The 26,144-nt window shown below is 37.8% G+C and overlaps 2 protein-coding genes across 2 annotated transcripts in view; both read right to left on the bottom strand.

Moving 5' to 3' along the window:
* The window catches only part of LOC150077080 (thyrostimulin alpha-2 subunit-like), a 163,375-nt gene that overhangs the window by 106,733 nt on the left and 30,498 nt on the right, over positions 1-26,144 (bottom strand). The window lies entirely within an intron of this gene.
* Positions 9,073-10,485, bottom strand: LOC150077081 (zinc finger MYM-type protein 1-like). Its single transcript, XM_090385783.1, has one exon. It carries the CDS (start codon positions 10,483-10,485, stop codon positions 9,073-9,075), a length of 1,413 nt encoding a protein of 470 aa, XP_090241909.1.

Genomic DNA, 26,144 nt, shown 5'->3' on the forward strand with positions numbered 1-26,144 from the left:
TGGTTTTAATAACTGTTAAAATATTACACGTTTATCACGTTTCTGCTGCGATTAATATATTAAAATATATTAAATATAATATATTATATTAAATTAAATATATAAAATATAATAAACAAATTATCAAATTATCAAAAATTATCAAAATAATAAGCAAATAGTAATAATTCATTATTTATATATTTAGTAAACTGATAACAAAAAACGAGCTCATCAAGTAGCAACTGTTTTATATGCGCGAACCGAAAACGTTCCTTTTTCTGCGTCTTCCATGTTGCCCATTCATTCCTCCAACAAGCGCGCAACAAATAATATTTACCTACAATATACAATATATGGATAGCCTATGTGTGAAAAAAACGACAATTTTTTCTAAAAGAACTAAATATAAAATTTGATGAAAATCCGACCACTAAGAGCCAAGTTATTACATGCGGACGGACGGATGAACATGGTGAAGACAATAGGTTTTCAATACGTATTGAAAACACACACGCTCAGTCTCTACGTAACTGCCCACCTGGCTTTACATCTCATGAGACGAACATGTCATATACTATTGCTGAAGAAGCTTTATGAAAAAGGTAGGCGTACCTAATAAAGTGGCCACTCAGTGTACAAATTATAAACGATAAGAAACAGTGCCAAGTGAAGCAAGGAAAACTTCCAAGAATCAGATAATATGTATGCACGAGCCACTCTAGCACGAATTCAAAAACTATGGACAAGTACTGGCTTTATATATGTCAAGCCAATATAACAATTCTAGTTTACAGTGGCTCAGAGTTGAAGATAGTCCCAAGAACAGTTTGGATAATCTGGCTTTCTGTCATCTTTAAATTGAGAGTGTTACACTTTGGTTACTAATCCTTTGCTAACAAGCAACGTAGTCGCAGTAAAAGGAAAGTAGATCGATAACCCGATGAAGTGTCTACTCGTCAGGTGAGATAAGACACGTCCTTCCAACTTGCTTAACTAACTTTGAAACAGTTCTTGGATTTCCAGAGGAAAACAATTTCTTGACACAAGTTATTAGGTGAGTTGAATTATGAGGAGAGTTTGTCCTATTTTTTGCTAACATATGATCGCGACACATCGGCAAAATAAGTCATTGAGATGCACAACAGGTGACATTAAACTGCTCGGAGAACGAAGTAACGATGCGACACCACACCATCAACGATAATTACTTTTCCTTTCTCACGGTCGAGCACAGAGTTCATTACCTCTTTATATCTATAGAGAGAAAGAGGTTGGAGTACATGCGTAGGGTGTTTCATAAAATGTGGGCCGTACTTCAGGATCGATTCAGGACGTGCAAACAATGAAAAAAGATTACGAAAATATAGGATCGAAATGGCTTTGTTTATGGTTATGACCTATCTGTGTTTCAATAGTTTCCACCTTATCTTTAAGGGAATCGCTCAAGATGACCTTTTTACATTGAATACACGCCTGAACATGCCTCTTCATAGACTACCTTACGTGTTCAAAAATTTCAGGTATTGTTCTGACTTACAAGTATTGTTTGGACTTCCTTGTTCTACACGTTGGCGAAACATTTCAATATTGTCAATGGATGTCCCTTAGAAGATCGATTTCAGATGACCCCACAGATGAAAATCGCGTGGATTTTCCAACGGCGGGGCCTTGTCTGGATGATGGCATGTGGATTATCTGCAATGGGTGTTGCAAAAATTGATCAGAATTGATCCCAACCAGTTCTTATGTATATAGTCCATTCATTCGAGCAAGTTAAGGAAAGATGGAGCTCTGGCCCTTTATAATAACAAAATTTAACCGAACCGTTAAAATTCAGTTGGAAAATTGTAACGAGATAGATATCATACAAATTGGCCCATGAACACACAGTTCTACAGACAAGTCCACGATATACGAATATGAACGCCAAGCTTTGGTGCTGTTAAAATAATTTGAATTTTAAAAACAATTCATATCCATGTATCGAAGCAGACAATGCCTACTCATTCAGTAACCCTTGTGAGACAAAAACAGAAGGCACTTTAACCGGGACCTCAACTGTTTGGCAGCTATATACGCAAAACTGGAAGGCAACATTGCAGATAATTATCAACCTTCAATACCGGACACCAAGAATCAACCAACCCATTTCCACGAATGTGGAGGAAACCGCACAAAGCAGTGAATGCCAAATGCATCTCTGAGCAGATCGCTGATGGTGTTCTCTTGTCACGACTGTTTTCGTGGTATGACACAAGGGTCCTCTCGTTATTCTAGAGGAACTTGCCACCTGGCGTGTGTCTCTGAACATTCTAGCAGACCTAGTTCACTCCATAAGGTTGACGTTGTACTCGGACAAAGACGGACTTTTCAAGTCAATGCCACAGTCCACAGATTCCCGTCATTCAGAAAGAGTGCTTGGTGTAAGTTTTGTGTGTTTCGCGATAAACATGGCAAGAAATAAGGAACTGAATGTTTAAAAAAGAACTGCTGTTATAATTCTGTATAAAGAAAGTTATTCCATAAGAAGTATTGGCAAAAAACTAGATATTTCATTTAAAGGAGTACAAATTACCATTCCACGATTCAAGGATAGCGGCAGATTAAATGACAAACCGTGATCAGGACAATCGCCAGTAACAATGGAAGCAGAAGACAAGGCCATAACTGTGCTTTTTAAACGCGATCTACTACTTACTGCACCTGAAATTCGAGCTGAGTTCAATAGGAACAAAGAAACGCTCGTGTTTACATCCACTGTAAAACATCCGTCTTAAAAAAATCAGGACTTCATGATCGTGCATAAATCCGAAAACCCTTATTAATACCGGACAATCAGTCGAATTGGGGTAAGAGCCATCAACGTTGGACAATTGAAGAGTGGATAAACGTACTGTGGACGGATGAATCGAAATCTGAAATTTTTGAATCCAAGCTTACAGTTTATGTAGATGATAAACTTAAGAAATGGTGCCACAGTTGTTTCGTGCATACAGTCAAGCACAGTGGTGGTTCCATCATGATCTGGAGTTGCTTCTGGTTTTCTGGAGTAAGTGATATCGTCAGAAGTGAAGGAATTTTAAGAAAAGAAGGCTATAAAAACATTCTTAAACAAAATGCAATATCCTCTGGACTTCGACTTTGTGGAAGAAATTTTATATTACAAGAAGACAATGACCCGAAGTACAGTTCTAAGCTGTATAGGGACTTCCTAGTAACTAAACAACAGACGCTATAAGACTTCTAAATGTGCCTTGTGGTATCTGGTACCAACACGTAACCAGCAGATCCTTTAACTCCTGTAAAGTCCGTGGTTGAGACGCCGCAGATCGGAGTTGCTGTTCCAACACAAACCACAGATGCTCGATGGGATTGACGTCTGGGGAATTTGGAGGCCAGGGCAATACCTGGAAGTCTTCCTCATGTTCCACGAACCAGTCTCGAACAATCTGGGCGGTGTGGCATGGCGCATTATCCTGCTGAAAGAAGGCACCGCCAGAGGGAAAGACCGTTGCCATGAAAGGGTGTACATGACCAACAATGATGTTTAGGTAGTGTGTTTAGTGGTCTGCGCGGGTAGCACAGTGGTATCGTCACCGTCCTCCCCACACGGGATGGAAAAGGCCCGGGTTCGAATCCCGTCGATGACGCGAGGAACTTTAATGGGTTTTTTTCACTTCGTGGCTGAGTTAGTCGGTCTCAGGCGTAGATAGCAAGGCTCCCCCCAGAAATTGGGGATTTTTGTCCAGCAAACAGACAAATCGACCATAGAATACACGCAATTAACAGACATAAGACACAGCAAGGCACATGAATTTAATTATTCGGGTGGCCTAAATATAATAGTTTTGTTTTTTTAGATATGCTGATTAACAGAGCTCAGTATCAGGTGTTTTTTATACAGTGTTCCGACCCGCGCACGTGTCGTAGTTCATCTGCAGTTGCTTCGATTTGCATAAGGACTCGCTGGTCATAATGTTTTGGCTCATCGATGTATTTCCTGTCTTTCCTACAAAGTTTGAATATTCACGCAAGCTCTAGAATCTTTCAAATTGCCACTGCGTGTCGCGAATGCCAAAACCGCCACCTAGTTTTATTTCTGTTAACTTAAGCGTTCATGGTATTTACCATGATGCTACTGCAGTTGTGCCTTTTGTTTTTCTAGTATTAAACCTCTTTTAATTGCTATTTTCTTTAATAACTTTGCTTTTTTCTGCCCCACTTTTTTTAATGTATACCTTTCCTCTAAATCTTTGTTAACAAAATATACTATTTTCGCCTTTTCTCTACACCCAATTAACTGACAAGTTCATTAGTAACTCAAATATTAAATTTGAATTAATTTTTCATATTTCTAGGGTCTTACACTCGTCCCATACGTCTCTCTCAAGGCCACTGCACTGAAGTAATTCTAGTAGAAACCGAATCCACTGTTCCAACTGATTTAATTAAATTGAATATACTTAAAAAGCCGAAGAATAATAAACTTGCTTCTCATCTATGTGGGATAATAGGAGTCCTACATTTTATTTATTTATTTCTCACGTCGAGATCCTGGAAGACTTTACTCCAGAAGAGCAAGATGACAGAAGGGTTGTACATCAAATGTCATACATACACCTAGTCACTTTATATGCATTTTCACTCAGTAATTCCAGAGTTTTGTTTAAGCGCATCGGTACCAATGTCAGGATAGAAATAGGGCTGACAGTATGTTAAAGCTGATAAAGGACGCATACCGGTAGTCACATATCAAACAGACTATAACAACATGGTGCTGGAATTGCTAAGTCACATTAACACATATGAAGCGATTAGGCGCAATCCCTTAGTGGGATTGGAAACCGAAATAAATTCACTTGTAAACAAAAGATTGGATGAAAAGAAAATTGAGAAAGATATCTACTGGAAAGTACATGCTTCAGGATGTCGCTTATCAAATTTCTATAGTTTTTCGAAAGTACATAAACCAAATATTCCCTTACACTACATTATATTGTACACTGGATTTACCACATATAAATAATCCAAATACATCGCCAATATCGTTTAAGTCATTTGTAGGCAATGTGGAGGGGAGATATTGTTGTCATTTGATGTGGTCTCTTTATATACTTGTATTCTGTCGATACACGAAGTCAATTGTGTAAAACTGGCGTTAGAAAAAGATATTGGACTTCAAAAAAGAAATAAACTGAATATTTCTGATATTTGTGAAATTATAAGTCTATATCTCAATAATGATACCTTCGTTTTCAACGAAACTATGCACAAACAATCAAGAGGGATTATCCATAGGTTCACCAGAAAGCACAAGGACACCATTTTATATTTGTGCATGGAGAGCTTTTCTCGATGATATTTTCGCCATAATTCATATAAAACAAAAAGAAAACATTCTAAATTACGGGAACCAGCTCCTTCTTTCATAAAATTTACCCTACAAGTAGAATGCGACTGGACCCTACCATTTTTAGATATTAGTATTAGTAGTGGCAAATGCAAGAAAGGAAGCTTATACAGCATCAGAAAAAATATCCCACATACCTGTCCATCGCTTCCAATAGTTTATCCAGCTCCGCTTTGAATTTATTCAAAACTGACCACCTCCACAATAGCAGATGGAATTTTGTTTTAACAACAACCATCCCTGGCGAAGATAAACTTCCGCACATCTATTCGCGACCAGCATCCCTCAATTTAAATTTATGCCCCCCAAGTGCATAAATGTGGAAGATTTCCATGAGTATTGAACTTAATCCATTCAGAGCCTTAAACACCTCGATCACATTTCCTTGCAGGTGCCCCTCGACGTGGGCACCTGTACGTGGTGACGGGACCTCCCAGTGACGCTGCTGGACTTCCAGACTAGCATCACTGGGATCCAACGCCCACAGCCTAGGTTCCGGGCTTACATCAATGGAATCCGGCGTGTTTGCCGTGCGCTGCGACCCGTGGAAATTCGGAAAGGGGGATCCTGGTGGTTGAGGGGCCCAGCTTCAATACACCACTTTGGCCCCTGCTTCGACAAGACGGGTGGTCCTGGAAGGCCCGGCTAGGATCAATCGGCTAGTAGGTTCGCCTGCGAGGGTCAACCGTGTCAAAGCCACGCCCCTACCCTCATGGTCCGAGGGACAGGATTCAGGCTGGCGGCGGTGCGGGTATGGTGTCTGGGTAGCCCTGGCGTCCCACTCCCGAGCGCATTTATTGCATGCCGGGTAGTGGGCGTCCCTTTGGGCTCCGTGGTGGGTGGGGAGCCCGGGCACTGAACCACTTAAAAAAACTCATGAATCCTGATAAACTAACTTCTTCAGGGGCCCCAACCCGGTCCCTATCTGCAAACATAGATGAAGATCCAGATAGTACTATTAGTACAAAGAGGCAGCGAACAGAAGTAACATCAGGGCCTGTACCCAGGTTCCTAATTATGCACTCAACCGGTGAAAAACCGATTGGTAAAATGTCGCCCTTTTTCATCAAAAAGGGTTAGATGGGATAGCAGGTTCCCCCAAATCAGTTAAGAGGCTCCGTTCTGGAGACCTCTTAATTGAAACCAAAACTGACAGGCAATCCGAACATCTACTCCGAACAACATCAATCGGAGGAATCCCTATAACAGTGACACCACACAGAACACTCAATTCATCTAGAGGTGTCATTTCGGAGTGGGACCTTCTCGACGTATACGAGGAGGAAATCTGCTCCGAATTAAAACCACAGGGAGTCATTGCCGTCAAGAGAATCACTGCGCGAAGAGATGGAAAAATTGTTAAAACCAGGAGCGTTATCCTGACTTTTAACACTCCTAAACCTCCTGAGGAGATTAAAGCTGGATATATCAACTGTTCAGTGTGTCCATACATACCAAATCCTTTACGGTGTTTTAAATGCCAAAAGTATGGACATTCCCAAATGGCCTGCCGTGGAGTCCTTGCATGCGCTCGATGCGGTGCAAAGGACCACGAAACAACAGCATGTTCAGCCGCAAAATCCACCTGTATTAACTGTGAGGGCGAACACCCGGCCTACTCACGAGCATGCCAGAGGTGGAAAGAAGAAAAAGAGATTCAACGGCTGAAGGCATAGCTTAACATATCATACCAGGAGGCAAGGAAATCGGTCAAACCCCTGAATATCAACAGACCTACCTACGCCCAGAAGGTAGCAGGGAGATGTTCCGTTGGAACTCAGACGGACATGACCATTCCTCCAAAGGAGTCTTTCACTCCCATCGCGCGGTATCTATTAAGTTCTCAAAAACCTGCACAAAAGGACCAATCAGCTGCCACTCCTATATCGGTACCTCCTAATGCTCCACAATTAACAAAGGTAATTACGAAAGAAAAGAATAAGAAAGGGGAAGTCCCCTCTAGTACCCAAGAAAAAATGGATGTCGAGCAAAAGGAGGTACCCGAAGAATCAGTCTTGGAACTCTTTGCGGAGGAAGAAATGGACACGGGACAGCGTCCATTCTTCCCCAAAAAAGACAAATCCAAGACTGATAAAAGTAAGCCCTCAGCACCTCGGAAGCCGACTGATGGACCCACCAAGCCAAAATAATGGCTAAATTCCTACAATGGAATTGTCGTGGATTCCGGCGAAATATAGATGACATCAAGGCCCTCCTGCAAAAGCACGAGCCAGTTTGCTTTTGCTTGCAGGAGACATATCCAGAGGCGGATTAAGGTAGGTTGAGGCCCCGGGCGCAGAAGAAAATATTGGGCCCCTTAAAAAAAGGAGAGAGACAGGGAAAAAAAATACATGTTAACTATTTTTTTAAATAAATAAAAAATATTATGTACTATTAATGTTTTATTTCCAATAAAATTTGAATATAATATATGTATAATATAATTAATAATAGCATAATAATAATCACAAAGTTTTGAACTAATAGTTGAACATATGTAAGAGTATAATTAATGATGGTATACGTATAATAGGAGTAACAATCAGAAATTTGAACAAAAAAAATCATAGAATTTTACTTGAAATTAAAATTACAAATGTGAAAATATTTAAATAAATTTTTTTCTTGCTTTTCGTTTTGCAAACTTATTAACTATCTCATCACAATAAGTAAATCGCTCTCTATATATAAAATAGCCATATTATTTAGTCTTTCCTCTGAAATTGATTTTCTTAGATAATTTTTTACTCTTTTTAGACAAGAAAATGAGCGCTCCCCCGATGCGTTTGAAATTGGCATGGTTAACAAAATTTTCAAAATAATTTCCACATTTGGAAAAGTTGCTTTCATATCTAATGCTTTTTTGTATATATTATTAATTGATCGCTTGTCTTCTTCATCTAAATAGATTAAAAACTGTTCCAACTCATATTTAAAATTGTTGGAATCAAGGTCATCTTTATACATTTCTATTAAATTATTAACGCATTTTTTTCTTTTCTTCTACACACAATGTAAACAGGAAAAAAACTCTAAAATTACTTATAACATTTTCATAGATTTTTCCGCGTCTGTTCAGTTCTGTAAATGTTCGCATATTACGTAGAGTACATTATGTAAAAAAAATTCCTTTCGATTTTCTGTAGATGTTCGCTCGCGATCATCTTCAAATGTTTTATCTGTTAGTTCTTTAACTTCTGATTCGATTTCGTTGAAATTATGTCATGTTTTCATTAATAAAAATTTCTAGACTTTTTAATAATGACGCACCTTTAACAATTGTGCAGTCAATAGATTGCAAAGATTTACTCGTTGCATCGATTCTTTGCAAAATTTTATTCCATAGGACTGTCATTACAGCAGTTTCATTATCATTCATTTCTTTAAGTAATGATTTTGCTTCAATAACAGCAATTTTTTTTTTTCTTTTGTGGAATTGCATATCTCATCTAATGCCTCTTTTATATTTTTGCAGCCACATTTTAACGCTAAAACTGCATCAGCCCTGGCAGACCACCTTGTATCTGACAATTTATTTAATGTATAAGAACCTTTATCCAATTTATTGCATAACAGGTTCCATCGAAACGTTGATGCAGAGGAAAAAAAAACAAACCAATTTTGCACGAATAAAAAATATCTGGAAGCATTACTACAACTCCCTGCAGCAACATAACCAACTAAATTAAGTGAATGACTGGAGCACGGAATAAACGTTGCTGTGGAGCATGTTGTCTTATTCTTGTTTGCAGACCATTGTACTTGCCCGACATATTTGCTGCATTGTCGTACGATTGTCCACGGCAATATTTTATATCTACTGGCAAATTTTGCAAGGTAGATAAAACTGTCTCTTCTAGATACTCGGCATCGTGTCTTTCTATAGGGAAGAACTTTAAAAATCTTTCTTTAACATCCCCATTTTCTGATAAATAGCGCACTACAAAAGTAAGTTGATCCACATGCGCAACCTCGGGTGTAGAATCTAAAATAATACTATAATATTTTGTGCATTTCATTTCCTCCACAATGTGTGCCCTAAGATAATCGGCAATTATTTGCAAAAGTTCATCACACGTCTGATGCGATAAGTAATTTACATGTTCGCTACCTTGATTTCCATACTTTTGTAAGTGCAACTTTAAAAAATCGTCATATTCGCTCAAATACTCTAAACTAGTCAAATAATTGCCTTTTCTCGAAGATGTTGCACTCTCGTTATGGACTTTAAAAGCAATGCCCAAACTTGCGAGGAATTTTATTGTGGATACAATTCTTCGCAGAATCTCTCTCCAATAATTTTCTTTTTGCGATGTAATTTGCAGATTTTGAACATCAACGCGACTTAACGTAGAGGAGAGCTTGTATAATGTACACATTGAAGCGATGTGCTCTTTTGACATTTCATGCTCGGACAAAGTTATTCCAATATTTTTCCAATTTTGGAACCCTGTAGTTAACTTAGACTTTGATCCCGAAAACATTTTGCATGGGTAACAATAAATTGATTTGGATGTTTCGGAAAAAATTAGCCACGTCCTTTCTTCTTTTTCACCATTCGAAATTTTTCTGTAAAAATGGTCTTTACACAAGCCTCTGTCGTAAATGCGATCACCGTGTTTATAGACCAATCTAAGTGTAGTTATATCGCCTATATTTCTTGGTTTATTTGAAATTAGAAATTCGACCATTTCATTAGATAAAACGTTAGGCCAGAGAGCAATATCTTTTAGTGTAACTTCGAATGGAATATTTTCCATTTGCGTTTCAATATTTTCTAATGGACTTTCTTCTATACTTTTTTCTACTGGCTTTTCACCTGGTTGACGGTTAACTGGTGTTTCATCTTCTTCATCATTGTTGCTTTCTTCTATACCTTGGTTTTCAACTTGAACTAACTCCTTTTGTTGGCTGATGGAAGCTCCTTGTTCTTCATCTTCATTGTTGCTCGAATTATGATGGCTTGAATGGCCAGCGCCAGTTATAAATTTGTCCAATGCTCCTTTCTGTTGGTTGGCAACTTGCTGGCGTCTTTTTTTAATTTGTCTTTTTTCAGCCCCTGATAGATATCGTTTCATTTTTTTAGCTACCATTGGTAGGCTATCAATGAAAAGTCATAATAGTCTGAATGATTAGAATACTAGAGAAAAGATTTTTCGTTATAGTGCAATAAATTAATGATTAATTAAATTCAAAAATTATTCATAAACTACGAAAATCCAGGCGCTGATGTAACAACAGGAATTAATTTTATCTTAATATAATTTCAACAATATGCAATATACAGTGGTACCTTGGTTTGCGAGCATAATTCGTTCCGGAAACGTGCTCGTATTCCAAAGCACTCGTATATCAAAGCGAATTTTCCCATAAGAAATCATGGAAACCCAGTTGATTTGTTCCAAAACTCGAAAATATTCATATACTGTAAAAATGATTAATACAAAATACATACCTTTTCATATTTTTAATATTTAAATTTAATATACGTAAAGCAATCGGATTTATGGTAGGACCACTTTCACTGTCACTAACGGAATCACTGCTATCTGTTGACTCTTTCTTTTTGTGCGACTTTAACAAGGAACCTCTCCAATGACACTTTGCCTCCTCTTGAGGATTTCACGGAAATATGACAATTGCATTGTCCTTAAACAGATCCATCGCTCGCACTATTACAAAATGAGGAGGCACACTTGATACACATAAACAAAGCTCCGCGCATGTAGTAATTGAATAAACAACACCGTAAAGGCAGAGATACACTATTAACACCTCACATTTTACTAAAGCACATTTCTAGGGGTTACTACCATAAAACCATAAAAACAATTTCCGTTTTTAAACAATTAAAAACAAGTTGCGTTTCTGCTAGTGGAATCTGTTATAAACTGGTAGTAAACTCGATCTAATTGCATTTGCGATTATACCGATAACTGGAATTGTGTTGGTTTTTACGTTATTATGGTGAAATGTGTTTCCCCTTCACTGATATAAAAAACATAAATACATTTTCAGAATCTTCTCTTCATTCCTATCGTGTTGGGGTGATTCCGGTCCGACTGCCATTTCTTGTAAACACAAAGGCCAATAGTGCATAAGCGAATTCGGTTCGTGTTATATAAGATATCGTTAAGTGTAAAGTTGGGGTTTCGGGGCCCTTCAGAAGTCGGGGCCCAGGGCGCGCGCCCGGTGCGCCCGCCGTTAAATCCGCCTCTGGACATATCTAAAGGCAAATGATGATCCCACCATGCACAACATCACAGTTTTCCGAAAGGATAGAATTGCGGATGGCTCTGTACATGGTGGAGTGGCTATCCTTGTGGGTAACCATACCCCAGTGCAGCCCTTGCTAATTACAACCAGCATAGAGGCTGTAGCAATTCGCCTTTCAGTGGGATTCTTATTAACTGTATGCTCTATATATTTGCCACCGGACTGACATCTCCCAGGCAGACCTTGATGATCTTCTAACGCAGCTGCCTCCCCCTTTCTTACTTCTTGGGGATTTTAATGGACATAACACCCTGTGGGGTAGTGCTAACATCAATCGAAGGGGACGAGTCATAGAGCATATGCTCAATGACAATGACCTTTCCCTTCTAAATACTGGAACAAACACCTTTTTCCACATGCCTACCCGTACTTTTTCTGCCATTGATCTCTCTATCTGCTCCCCTACTCTACTCCCTTCACTCACCTGGGAAGTGGAGGAGAATCCATACGGTAGTGATCACTTCCCTGTGATAACCTTGTTACACAGTGGGAGACCATGTCTTCCTTTTAGGTTACCACGGTGGAAGATTGATCAGGCTGACTGGACTGCCTTCCAACACCAGGCAAATTTTGACTTAGTACAGTCAGTCAAGAGCCTATCAATGATGCAGTTAAGTACATCACAGAAAATATTGTCCAAGCAGCTGCTAATGCTGTCCCAAAAACATCAGCCCGGTTTCCACCATTTCCTAAACCTTGGTGGAATTCACAATGCACAGCAGCAAAAAAGGCTCAAAACAAAGCGTGGGGGATATTTCGCCGATATCCTACCACGAACAACCTTATAGCCTTCAAACGTGCACGAGCCAAAGCACGTTACATCCGTCGTCAGAGTCAAAAGGAATCGTGGATCCGTTTTACATCATCTGTTAACCAGTCTACCAACTCTAAGGTAGTCTGGGATAAAATCCGGAAAATGAAGGGAAAATATACATCCCACCCTTCTTCAATCCTAGATTATAATGGATGCGCTATTGCAGATCCAACTGCAATAGCTAATTCTCTTGGGGAAACATTCTCCAAGATCTCTGCAACATCTTCGTATTCCCCAGAGTTTCTGGTCCTGAAATATAAAATCGAAAAACAGGCACTTAGCTTTAAATCTAAGAGTATTTATCCCTACAACGGGGATTTCACTATTTTCGAACTGAAAAGGGCCCTCGCTCTTTCCAAAGCAAGTGCCGTTGGACCAGATGGCATCCATTATGAAATGATTAAACATCTTTCATCAAAATCCATGGATTGTCTGCTCCTTCTGTATAACAGAATCTTTACTGAAGGGCAGTTTCCGGACTCCTGGCGAAAGGCTATCGTTCTTGCCTTTCCTAAGCCAGGAAAGGATCCAAAAGTCACCACCAATTATCGTCCTATTGCTCTGACTAGCTGTCTGTGCAAAATCCTGGAGAGAATGGTTAATTCTCGTTTGATTTGGTATCTTGAATCAAACAACCTTCTCTCCAACATCCAGTGCGGCTTCCGAAGGAACCGGTCCACTTTGGACCATCTTATTAGAATGGAAGCATCCATCCGGGATGCTTTCCTAAAACGCGAACACTTGGTGTCGGTGTTCTTTGACTTGGAAAAAGCGTATGACACAACTTGGAGATTTGGCATTTTAAAAGATTTACATAACCTAGGCCTTAGAGGGCATCTCCCCTTTTTTATTCAAAACTTTCTCGCCAAACGATCGTTCCAAGTTCGTGTGGGATCCTCACTCTCTCGCTCCTTTAACCAAGAGGAGGGAGTACCACAAGGATCAGTATTAAGTGTCACGCTTTTTGCCATCAAAATAAATTCCATCACAGAACAACTTCCTCCAACTGTAAACAGTGCCCTCTATGTTGATGACTTTAGCATTTTTTGCCAGTCATGCAACATGAGGGTTATTGAAAGACAACTGCAGAAAGCCATCAATAGTCTGAATTCCTGGGCACTTGCTAATGGCTTCAGGTTCTCGCCGGAGAAGACCGTTTGCGTACACTTTTGTCGCAAGCGTAATCTTCATCCTGAACCTGAATTAAGGCTCGGACAAAATGCTATTCCAGTAGCAGCGAACACAAAATTCTTGGGACTCATATTCGATAAAAAATTGACCTTTTTGGATCACATTCGCCAACTCCGCACAAAGTGCACAAGAGCCCTTAATATGCTACGCTCGCTGTCCTCCTTATCCTGGGGTGCAGACCGATGCACCCTTTTACGGCTTTACCGTGCACTTGTGCGATCCAAATTAGATTATGGGTCCCAAGTATATTCTTCAGCTAGAGACAGTGTACTTCGATGGCTGGATCCTGTCCATCATCAGGCTATACGTATTGCTACTGGAGCATTTCGAACATCTCCTGTCCAGAGTTTATACGTCGAAGCAAACGAACCACCGTTATCGTTTCGACGTAAGCAGTTGTCTTTAAAGTACGCTTTAAAACTGAAATCCCTGCCAGACCATCCTACGTGGCCCTTCGTTTTTGAGCCACGATGGGAAAACTTGTACAATACCCGTAAGACTGCCAATCGTCCTTTTGGTATTCGTGTCCAAGAGCTACTCAACGAACTCAATATCAAGGTAGACAAGGTTGCCCAAACATCCAAGCAACCCTTTCCACCCTGGCATGCTCGTGTCCCGGCATGCGACTTGTCGCTTAGAAACTGGGGAAAATCGGACACTCCATCATGCGTCTACCTGCAGCTCCATTCAGCACACCGAACTGAATATTCCGACTTCGCGCCAGTCTACACAGACGGTTCGAAGTCAGAATCATATGTGGGATCTGCTGCTGTCTTCACAGACAGCACTATATCAGAGCAGATTCCCTCTGAATGCAGCATATTTACTGCAGAGCTGCACGCTGTAGAGTTAGCCTTGGATCATATTAGTAAATGCCAATACCAACGGTTCATTTTATATTCCGACTCTCTTAGCATGTTACAGGCTGTAATATCTGTGAGGTATAATCCCCATCCAGTTCTGTCTAGCATTCAGCAGAAGATTCACGTTCTCCATGATCGTGAATATGACATCCGCTTCTGCTGGATTCCGAGCCACATTGGGATTAGGGGAAATGATTTGGCTGACGCCGCAGCCAAATCAGCAATTCCCAATAATAACCGTTGCCTGTTAGTCCCTTATACAGACTACAGGCAAATAATACATCAAAACATACATTCCCAATGGCAGGACTCGTGGAATAGACAGACTGCGAATAAATTATATTGTATAAAGCCTGTAATTGAACCGTGGCAGTCTTGTCTGCGCAGGAACCGTAAGGAGGAAGTTGTTCTAGCTCGTCTCCGCATCGGACACAGTCATCTTACACATTCTTTTCTGCTGAGGGCAGATGACTGTCCTATGTGCAAGCAATGCGACACCATTTTATCTATTAATCACATTTTAACCGTATGTCCACGTTTTAGACATGAACGTGATTTATACTTTACCGTTTTTAGTCATCTGGCTGAGCCTTATACACTCAGTCAGATTTTATCTGACAATGACCATGTGTCAGCTGTTTTTAGCTTTTTAAAATCAATAAACATTTTTACTGCCATATAAAATTTACATTTTATTGTTCTTTTCCATTGATTTATCTTTTATACTTTTGTTATTATTTATTTTGACATGGTGACCTAACTAGTTAGGTCACTGAAAGTTTAAATTTTTATTAATGACATGGTCTTGGCGCATTATAGCCTTAGTAGCTAATGCGCCAATAAAACCAAACCAAAACAAAAAAAAAAACCTTGCAGGTGCCTAGTTTCAAGACGCTGCAGCAGAACTGAAGATTTTCAGAGATAATCATCATTTATATACTACGGTATACAGAAAACCGATGTGTGCGGCCAATTTACAGATTACTCTACGTGCCACGCCCAGCCCATAGGAACAGTATAGCAGAAATTATAACTAGAGCCTGGTCGCATTGCAATAGGAGGAGGATACACAGCGGGAAGTGGTCGGGTGCGTACAGATGAGTGCGTAGTGTTTCTCAGACTGGATCAGACTAGATAAATAGGATATTATGGAATTTCAGGGTATTGAACATCGAGAGTATGCGGACTACCAAAAAATTAGAAGCATATCCTTTTCTTCCGATAATTAGCATTATTAGTGGCAAATGATGCCAGAAAGCAAGCTTGTAGAGCATCAGTCAAAAAAAAAGGCGCTTCCCATTTCATCTATTCATCCCATCCAATTGTTTGTCTAGTTCTTCCTTGAATTTATTTAAGCTATCCACTTCCACAACAACAGATGGAAGTTTGTTCCAGCAATCAACCACCTGCTGGCTAAAGGCAAACTTCACACATCTATTCCGCATGTTCATGAACTAGAAATTGGTGAAACAACGAACACTTAAACCTGCATAGAGTGTAATCTGCCTTTAATTTCTTGAAGAATTATAGATTATTTTCAGACGTCTCGTGGAATTTCCTGTACCACTTCTTCAGCGAACTCTTGTAATGTTATATTTATGACCCCATCAGCCTCTCACACACCAACTTTATCCATAGATGCCCATACCAACTCCAAACTTTCACATCTGGAGTATTTAATAGAAGTCACCCTTTGTAATCTTCCTCCATGAAATCTACTGCTTCTCCTGCTTCCAATGTATTCCCAGCAGCAAGTCTAGTAACTATCAGCCCTCTAAAGCTGCTGGGACCTGGTTAAGTACGGGATACTGCTGCCACCGGACACTCTTTTCTCTCTTTTTTTTTTATTTATTTTTTTTTATTATTTATTTATTTTATTTTTTTTTTCTCACTCCATTTTGGGGCAGGATTGGTTTTGATGACCTTGTCACTATTTGAAAGGGCGGGTTCTTTTGCTGGTATCACTGGGGCCAACACAGTGGTGCAGGAGTCATGGCACCCATAGAATTTCCAATACTCCCTATTTTATTATTTTTTTTATTGGTTTATGCGGCTGCAACAAAACTATGGCAAGTCCGCGAGTAATATGTGTAGACACCATAAAAATAAAGGCCAATCAATGTACTTGTGCATGTGTATCATAGTGCAGTGTGGCGTCATGTTGTCTGTATTGAGTGACTGGCCACTTCGCCTAGCCTACTATAGCGAGCTGTAGCAGGCTTGTTACCATCCCTGGTATAACGAGGAGACATCAGTGTGCAATTTAGTCCACTAAGGACAGTACGAGTATAGTTGTGGCCAACATCCTCGCAGAATGGAAGGATACTGGGAAGCAGCCTTCCTGGTGATTGCTACCTCCTTGTAACAAAGAAACCAGAAACAAGCAAACAAGACACATACTACGCAAACATAGCATTATGTTCATATTTGTCCATTATACAGAGTTCTCCCAATGTTACACGAGATGTTCATAATCCTTGGCAGATTGGGAACCGCCCTACATCACACACAACACACAACACATGACCACATTTGTGCAATGCATATAAAATGCAAAGAAAAACTAATAAAGATATCAGCACTTGTATACAACTTATTTTTGAGTCTGTATTGCTTCCTTGTCATGGTATCCGATTTAAAGTAAGAAAAGAAGGGTGTGGGGAACGAACATATCGATAAAGCGCTAGAAGATGGTAATTGTCATTAGACAATGGTGATTCGTCAATCATATGAAAAAGGTTTTATCTCCATGAGAATTCTTCTTCTAAATTGACATCTGCAATTCCAACATTTATCAGTAATTGTTTTCCCATTTTCCATAAAAATAACTTTCAGAGATTGACAATCCTTCTTGAAATATTTTTAATGGCCACACGATCACAATTTAAACGCTTTTAAATCCATGAAGGGTAAGAAAAAATGACATCATTCACCATTTGTGCACATTAAAGTATGCCGAATATTTCTTAAATTTACGTTATTCGTGAAACATTTCTTTAGAAATGAATCAATTTAAAACCTTCCAGATTTATAAACCTACGCATTCTTTTATATTTTGATATTTTAGAAGAAAAAATTACGTTACACTATGAGCAATAATACCGAATCATTTATTGAAATGATTTCGTACTATTGCCCATAGTGTAACAACAAATTCCAGAAGACATTATGGTGGTTTTTCAGAAATTTTGTGGAGTAAAATAAATATATATATAAAAATATCAGGCGCAAGCATCATTTCTCGCTATCCATCACTGTCAGATATGTTGGCTACGTATTTCTATAACGCATCCCTCCTCTCTCGGCGGTCAGGGTGGAGAAGGTACTTCAGAGAAGGCCCTCTTATAGTAATACAAACGCTAGCGGAGACAGAAATTGTTTGCAAAGAAAGCTGTCACTTGTGCAAACAAATCTTTTTTTGTTTTGTTTTTTGTCAGATATTCTACTCCCTGCAGAGGAGAAATGCAAACTAACTAGTAATACACATAGGCCCAATAAACCTGTTATATTTGACTTAGTAGTTCTCGTAAATAATTTAAAAAATAAAATAAACAGCACGCTCTATAAAAATAGATTCTTTGTCAATTAGTTATCCATTTACGTCACTGGGTGGAAGCATTGATAAAGTTCCGTTCTCATGTCTGGCAATTGTCCGAAAGAGATGCGAAATGTTGAGGCCAAGTCAACCCTTCCCAACTCAAATTAATGTTTTGAACAGTGAAGTTCGCTGACGTTATAATCAGTCTCGTTATAATCATCAAAGTTAATATTAACAAGGATATTTTTGGATGGAAATATTTACCATATTAAACATTCCATCATTTACAAGACGGTTGATTCAATGCTAAATGGAACCTCATCATGAAAGTTTGATATTCTATAATCAGACATTATCCACTAGAAGTTGCAATTCAGTAAAAACTGTCCTCAAGTGATTTACACGGTTTACAGCGACGAATACAAAGTTTTATTACAAAAACATAAAACAATCTTACACTACACTGGGACACGTACCCGAATGATCTTGATATGTTGAAACGATATACAATCATTGGCCAAAAAAATTAGAAATTTCAAGATCTAGCATTGTCACTTTGGCCTGAATAATATAACATACACGTCATGGCATGGATTCAACTAGATTTCTGAGTGAGTCCAGCTCCACATTTGATCATTCTACCATCAAGATATTTGTCAGCTCTGCATTGTGATCGGTAGAGAAGTGCGAATTCCAACTGTCTTTTTCAACATATCCTAGACGTTCTCAAATCGATTCAGATCTAGAGAATTTAGGCGTCCAGGGTATTTTTTAGTCGTTTGTTACACACCGGATCTTCTATTCTGACGCACAATTGGAATAGTACAGACTTTCTGCCGCACTTGTTCCTTTTTCAGCTGCATTCTCCTTTCGTCTTCCACTCAGTGTATACTTTTGAGATTGCTTTTTTCGACAACCCAGTGATTTCTCAATTGTGTCTCCTGCTAAACGCGTTCCAACAATAACACCTTTCTGAAAACCGAAAAGATCACCCATTTTCTACATGACCGCTCCATTAAGAAATGGAGCGGTCATATTTCTCAATTCCCAATTTTTATTAACCAAATTGCGTAATTAGCATCATCAGATTATCTGTCCAGCAAAATGTTTTAAGTATTTTTTACTCCATAACACAAGGATGGCTGTTCATAACTAAGTCTTTTGTAATTTCTTTCAGTTAAAGAGTGATAGATTAGCTGGAACAAACTACAATCTCTGTTGTTGAAGTGATAGTTTGAATAAATTTAAGGAAGAATTAGATATCTTAGAGGGAATAAAAAGATGAGCTGGGGTAGTTTTTTTCCCTTGGTTCCGAATTCTTGCATACTATGGCGGTTCGCTTAATTGTAAACGTGATGAGTGCCATGTTCCGAACATAAGTTACGTCTGTATTTTTCATCCCGAGTTATTTCTTCAGAATGACTTGTTGGCTTCCTATAAGATACTATAAAAAAGCTAGTGAAGTCGCTTTTGAACAAGGAAAAACGTGCTCAAAGAAAAAACAATATCGAAAGAGAAAGAAAACTTGTTTCTAGTGAAAAAGAACAATCTTTAGAAAAGGACGTGGTGTCGCCATCTACTTCAACAACTTCCAAATTGAGTCAGCAGCCGTCGCGAGTCTGTTGTAACAGATATAAACGTCTTCGTGGAAAATCTACGAATGGTAAAAGAACATGAAACCGAAATATATCGTAAGGAAGCTTTGCGTGCCGAGTAGAAATTTTTTGGAGCAGCTACGCTTAATGAATTCCTGTTTGGAAAAGAAAACAAATACTTGTCAATTGTTTGTGAATAATGCAATGGCTTAAGCAACATATTATGCGTATGCTTCAATGTCCAGTTAACATTAAACATCATATGTCCAGAACATTTTGGGCAGTAATGTGAGAAATACAGGAAAAGGAACGAATTAAAATTAAACAAGCCAATTAGCTGTAAATAAACCAGCTAGACCAACTGACAGTATCACTTGGTCGGAGTGTTTCTTTACAGCCATAGTAATAATATGGCAAAATTTAGATAGATATTTCTTCAATATTCATCAACAAAATAAGGTTAACAGAGACTACGCTTTATATTGTTCATGAATCTGCATTCCAATGAAGCCACTAATTCGAATTGGGTTTTTTAAAAAACTATTCTTATAAAATAAATAGTATTCTGGATTCCAGGAGTCCCTGTATACTGGGTTGCTTCTATTGGAGTTTTTGACGAGCCCATTAGTTTTTGTTCATTTTCAAAACATCTGAAATATAATCTTGCAGCTATATGATTACACTTAGAATCCCTTTCTGCAAATGATTAGAAAGAAAAGCTCCATGCCACAATTCATCTGTTTAATCACTAATTATGCAGCCATGGATTTCACTTCAGTGCATGGTCATTTTTTGGGTCTGGGCATGGTAAAGGGGCATCTAATGATATAGAAGTTGTGGAGGGAATTGCTGAGCCACTGGTTGCTGAAGGAAATGATATTTTCGTTGCCTGTGTTGGACTTTAATAACACTCAGTGACATATACTGGAACCACATAAAGAAGAAATAATTGCGTTACCATTTCTGAACCAGGAAGTCTGGGTCAATTTTTTATCCAATAACAGGAACTACAGAAAACAATACACACAGAACTAGGTCCATTAACCGTATTTAGCAGTCCAGTGAGTAAGAATCACGGTAGACTCAACTTGTGCTACTGCATCCTCTCGCTGACCACTCGATTATATGATTTACACTTGGTTTTATCAATGATACATATAATTCCAAAAGTTTTCACTTTTCATTGAAGCTAGGCTGAGTAATGTTTAGTTCTAAAATTCATCCTAATGTAATTCTGATGACAGAATTATTTGCAATAGTATGCAAATACGCATGTGGTTGTGATATATTCAGATATGTGGTGATTAAGTAGTTAATGTTCTACTTATTGGTTTTATGGTATCGCTTCCAGTATCAATATCGGGAGTTTACATGCTGACTAATATTTTGGCATCGATTATTTCATCAACTGATAAAAATTGTTCACATAAGTTCCTGATGCGTACATTTGGTGGCAGAAAATGAAACAACTTTATGAAGAGAAAAAATATATCGAGGGCATGCATGCCAAAAACTCCGCAGAAATTTTCAACCTTCTGCTGCAAATAAAAGTAGAAATATATGGCCCTAAAGATATTTGAAAGTCTCTTCTGAAACCCGGAAAGAGACTTTCTAATCCCTAAAGCCCTAAAGATATTTGAAAGTCTCTTCTGAAACCCGGAAAGAGACTTTCTAATCACTAGTATACGCTTATTTTGCTTATAATGGATACTATCTTCTCTATTCACTCGTACCTTTACATGTTTACTTCGCTATCAAAACGCTAGTAATGTTTAAAACTCTGTATCTTTTGCAATGACTTGGTTTTGTTAAGTGCACCACTGCCTTTCACAGAACAGCCTTCTCAGACCAATGCGGAGCCGACGAATATTAAAGAGTTTATATTGCTTGGTGAGTTTCTTTTCTCCCGACAGTTAATGGACCTCTTTCAAATCTCAACAATTCCGCATTAAAACTTTTCCCTAAGGAAATCTCCCCACAAGTTCCTCTTTTGAAATTTAAAAATTGATTAAATACTGAAATTAAATGTCAGTATTCAACCAATGTTTTAAGCAGGAAAATAAAACTTTTGGAATCGTTATAAAATTTGGCCCACTCCAACAATTGATCACTAGGTAAACGTCTTTCTAAAAATCGTACCTAGTCAATTTTTTAACACCAAATACAAATGATCTGATATTACTCCAAGGGTAATATCAAAAACAGGCCAATATAGGGATCTGAACGTACAGACTTTCAATGTGAGATGGTTGTTGGATTCCACATCAGTAATCTTTATATGAGCGCAACTGCTATCGGTTTAACATTCTGAAATCCACTGTGGCCGATGTTATTCAAAGACAGAAGACTGTAAGTGATACCTCAACGCAAAAAAGGGTCTGCACTGAATCAAAAACTGAAGGGTCGTGTTCAACGAACAGCCAGGAAAGCAGTTCCTCACACATGTTGTTTGCGGAAAACATCATGAAGCGGGTCAAAGAGGCCACACGAACGTGCGATAACCACCCTTAGGAAGCTGTATAGCTTCAGTGGTAAAACAACTGCGCATAAGCACAGCATCAGAGTTACCAATGCGAAACGCTGTTTGCAACGTTCATGGACTGTAGAACAGTGGTAGAAAGTGCCGTGCTCGTTACACTGTTTCATTTCAACAGATGTGTTTGGAGGTAGAGATCAATCTGGCCAATGAGATCAGGTGAATGCAATCTGATGGTATGAGAATTGTTTCAGCAAAAACAGAGTTGGTCTTCTGGCGGTAGTGCTTGAAAACATGAAGTTCATGAACTAAAAAGTTTTATTATTGAAACAGGGCCTGTCAGTATGTGCACGACAACTTTCCAAGTCGTATAATCGCATCAATATCCTTACTTACATAAGGGGTGACGCAAGCTTATTCCCAAGATGTTTCTGGGAAGGGACTTGTGACTGCCGGCCCTCTTAACTAAAGCATGCTCTATTGGACTGAGGAACAGTCGCATTTTGGCTGTAGTAGCCATTGAGCCAAAAATACCAACAACAATTGGACTGAGATCATCTAACAAAACTATTTCAATGATATCGGCATAATTTTTGATGGCTGAGCTGCAGATTTCAGTGGCATATTCGAATTGAGAACTGAGGAGGAAGAATTTTATGGCATATGAGTTTAATCGTGTTAATTAATTAATTAATTAGTGACAAATTCGTCTACGGTGCACCATAAGAAGAACGTCAGTTCATTTTAATTATCCAGATAAATTCGCACAATATTTACATTTCCAGGATTACATCAGGATTTTAATTATCTTTGAGGTAGAACTCTTTTTCTTTTTTTTTTACTAGAATTTTTCATTCCTATACCATACATTAAGAATTGTTTCGTGTTTTGATTTCCACAGTACTGATTTACTTCTATTCTTCATATCCGAGTCTTATAATTTATTAATAATTCTACTTTCAGAGTTTGTTCGTCATTCCAGTCTTAAAGTTTTTAAATTTAACTTCTATAATACTCGGATTTGGTGAAACATTACCTTAGTTCTACAATCTGCTTACATTTCCTCCTGTATTCTATTTTGTCATTTATTCTTTTAAGGGTTATTTGATGCACAATGGAATTGCTCAAAAAGAACAACTCCATTGTTCTTTTTGTACAACTCCTTTTAACTCTGTTATATTATTTTTTTCCCCATCTTGGTTTTCTTTTGCCATTAGGTAATCGCAGTTACCTAACACTCCATTTCACCTTTGAAATTAGTTCATATTTTTCAAAGAGGAAGTTTATAGATTTCTTAATGCTTAAATCAAGCTTTTAATTATAATTAGTTTTTAAATTCTTTTCAGAATTAATATAATACCCAGATATTTCCATTCACTGCTTTCTGTTTTATTTTTGACTTCTAGCTAGGTTTTGTCGAAAAAATATTTAAAGGGCTATTTCTTTTCCAATCTCTGCTCTCTTTTAATGAGTAATAAGTAGTATTCTCTATTTCAATAAAAGTGCATTAAGTCTTTCAAACGTATTCTTTTCATACATTGAACAAACATTCATTGCACTTGCATTTTCTTTGTCAAAATTATGTCTGCTTTCTATATATGTATATATTTTGATTTAGCTTTCAATTACAATTCAGATCCGTTAGGACACTTTATCTCTATCAGTAGTCATTGAAAATATGTAAATAATAATTTACACTTTTTTCTATTTGTATAAAATTGTTTCTTTACAATCGCTCTCGTAAATTTTTCAACATTTTAAATATTCGTAATAAATATCATAGTAGCATAACAGTCGTGCATTTCTTTAGCTTAGAATATAAAAGCCAAAAAGTGGTTATTCTAAACATTTTTTTGGCTTTTTAGTCACTGTAGATTTTAATTTATTTTCAATATACACTCACGTTCAAAAGTTAAGGAAGTTACACGTTTTCCATCATTTGAGGCAAACTGTATATTTAAAACTGGTGAAAAGTATGCCATATACATATATTTCTTGGCATATCAATCCCTGGCTGGCCAACCACTTTGTTTAGACTATCAATCCCTGGTGGCTTGTTGTTGGGACCTTGAGTCACACACAGCGAGTCCCAACCACCTTGTTGGGACTCGCTGTGTGTAGTACTGCATTCAGAGCAACCTCAATGTAAAATAATGCACTTAATTTATAATCCCTAATGTTCTGTACAATTGTACTATATTATAAACCTGACTGTTCTGATCATTCCTCACTGACTTTTAAATCACATCGCCCTGTGGTATTTGCCATAATCACTAGCGTATATAAAATGAATATTTACTTAAATCAAATGTAGCAATTTCGCACGGGGAATCCTCAACCCCTACGAGGTTCCAACTTACGCTATTTACCTGCGATCAAATATGGAAATGAGGTTCTCCAGATAAGGAGAATACTGCAATTGCTCCTGGATCCGTCAATTTACTTTATCTCTAAAAGGCAGTGTGTTCTCAGAAATCATAAATACAAATTTTCCAGATAACAAGTCGTTTATTTACATTAAATACACATCTGTATATCTGCATTAAACAAAAAAAAATTCAAACTCCAAGCACACGTCATCTGTGGAGTACTCTGGAGAAGTTTATATAAAGAATGATAACTTTCAATTACCTTCAACACAAATTATATATAATTTTCAGATCAATGTCTTTCCTACTTTACCTCTAGTTTACCAATTTATACAATTTTCAAAGTAATGAATAATTATTTACAAAAGTGTGGTATATTATGTACATCGTGTGTCGGATGACACGCGATGACAGGAGCACTAAAAGGATTTCTAAACTTAGCAAAACGACACAATTGAAAAATAATTACAACACACTGTTTTAGACCCAGAGAAGTTGTAGTTTCGAAGACAGTCGTACCCGATTTAAAACTTGTACTTGATCAAGCGGTTAAAATGGTAAATTATATCAAAACTAGACCACAAAATGCATCGAACCTCAGTATGATGTATACTGAGATTCGATGGCTATCAAAGGGAAATGTACTCATGCGTATGGACGAGTTGCGTGATATTTTTTTTCACTGGAGCAATCAGAATTTTGTGATTATTTAAGTGATGGTGCTGTAAATTAGCTTTTCTAGCAGATTTATTCGCGCAGCTTAATGAATTAAATATTAATACGCAAGGCTGTTAGGAAAATTTACAAACTTCTCCTGACAAGTTGTTTGCCTTTAAAGAAAAGTTGAGTATATGGAAAAAATATAAATGAAAAACATTTAGAAATGTTTCCTTTGACTGCCATAACGAATTATACTAAAATAATTAATGTAATAAACGAAAGATTACAGCCGTTAAAAACAAAAATTGAGCATTACTTTCCATCCCTTGATACCAAAAAATATTTGTGGGTAAGAGACCCATTTGCAACAAGAAACCTTCCCATGTTGGAACTTAATCTGCAAGAGGAAGAATTGGTTGAGATCCGTAGTGACCAGTTCGCTGGAAATTCACTTTAACAGCGCTAATATCAGCAAAATTCAAAATAAATATCCACGAATTTCGATAAAGGCAATTAGAATTTTATTGCCATTTTCTACTTCCTACTTCGAAACAGGGTTTTCCGTTTTAAACGAGATTAAATAAAAAGAGAGACAGGAGAACTAAAGTTGGTAGAAGAGCTGAGAGTAAGCCTATCCACAATAAATCCTCGTATTAAAAAACGGTGTGCTTCCATCAAACCCAACCGTCTCACTGATTAAAATGTTATAATTGTATATTTGTTTTTATATTTAAATATGTTAATTTTTGACATATTTTCTTTTAAAATTCATACATGTTCTTTTAAATAATTTATTTTCTTTTAAATTTCATGCAATTCATGTATGTTCAGCAAAGAACATTTAAAGCAAATAATAAGTGTATTATTAAATATACCCAACAGAAATAACTTACAGTTTGTGAATATATATTAGCATCTTTAAAAGTGTGCCGCAAAAACGAAAAAGTTGAGAAACAACACTGACCTATGG

The sequence above is a fragment of the Mastigoproctus giganteus genome, chromosome 12 (assembly GCF_048544385.1).
Source record: "Mastigoproctus giganteus isolate SK-2022 chromosome 12, ASM4854438v1, whole genome shotgun sequence".
Lineage (NCBI taxonomy): Eukaryota > Metazoa > Arthropoda > Arachnida > Uropygi > Thelyphonidae > Mastigoproctus > Mastigoproctus giganteus.

Bases quoted from the DNA above. Each gene is read 5' to 3' on its own strand.
- LOC150077081 (XM_090385783.1), bottom strand. From the start codon at position 10,485: ATGGTAGCTAAAAAAATGAAACGATATCTATCAGGGGCTGAAAAAAGA.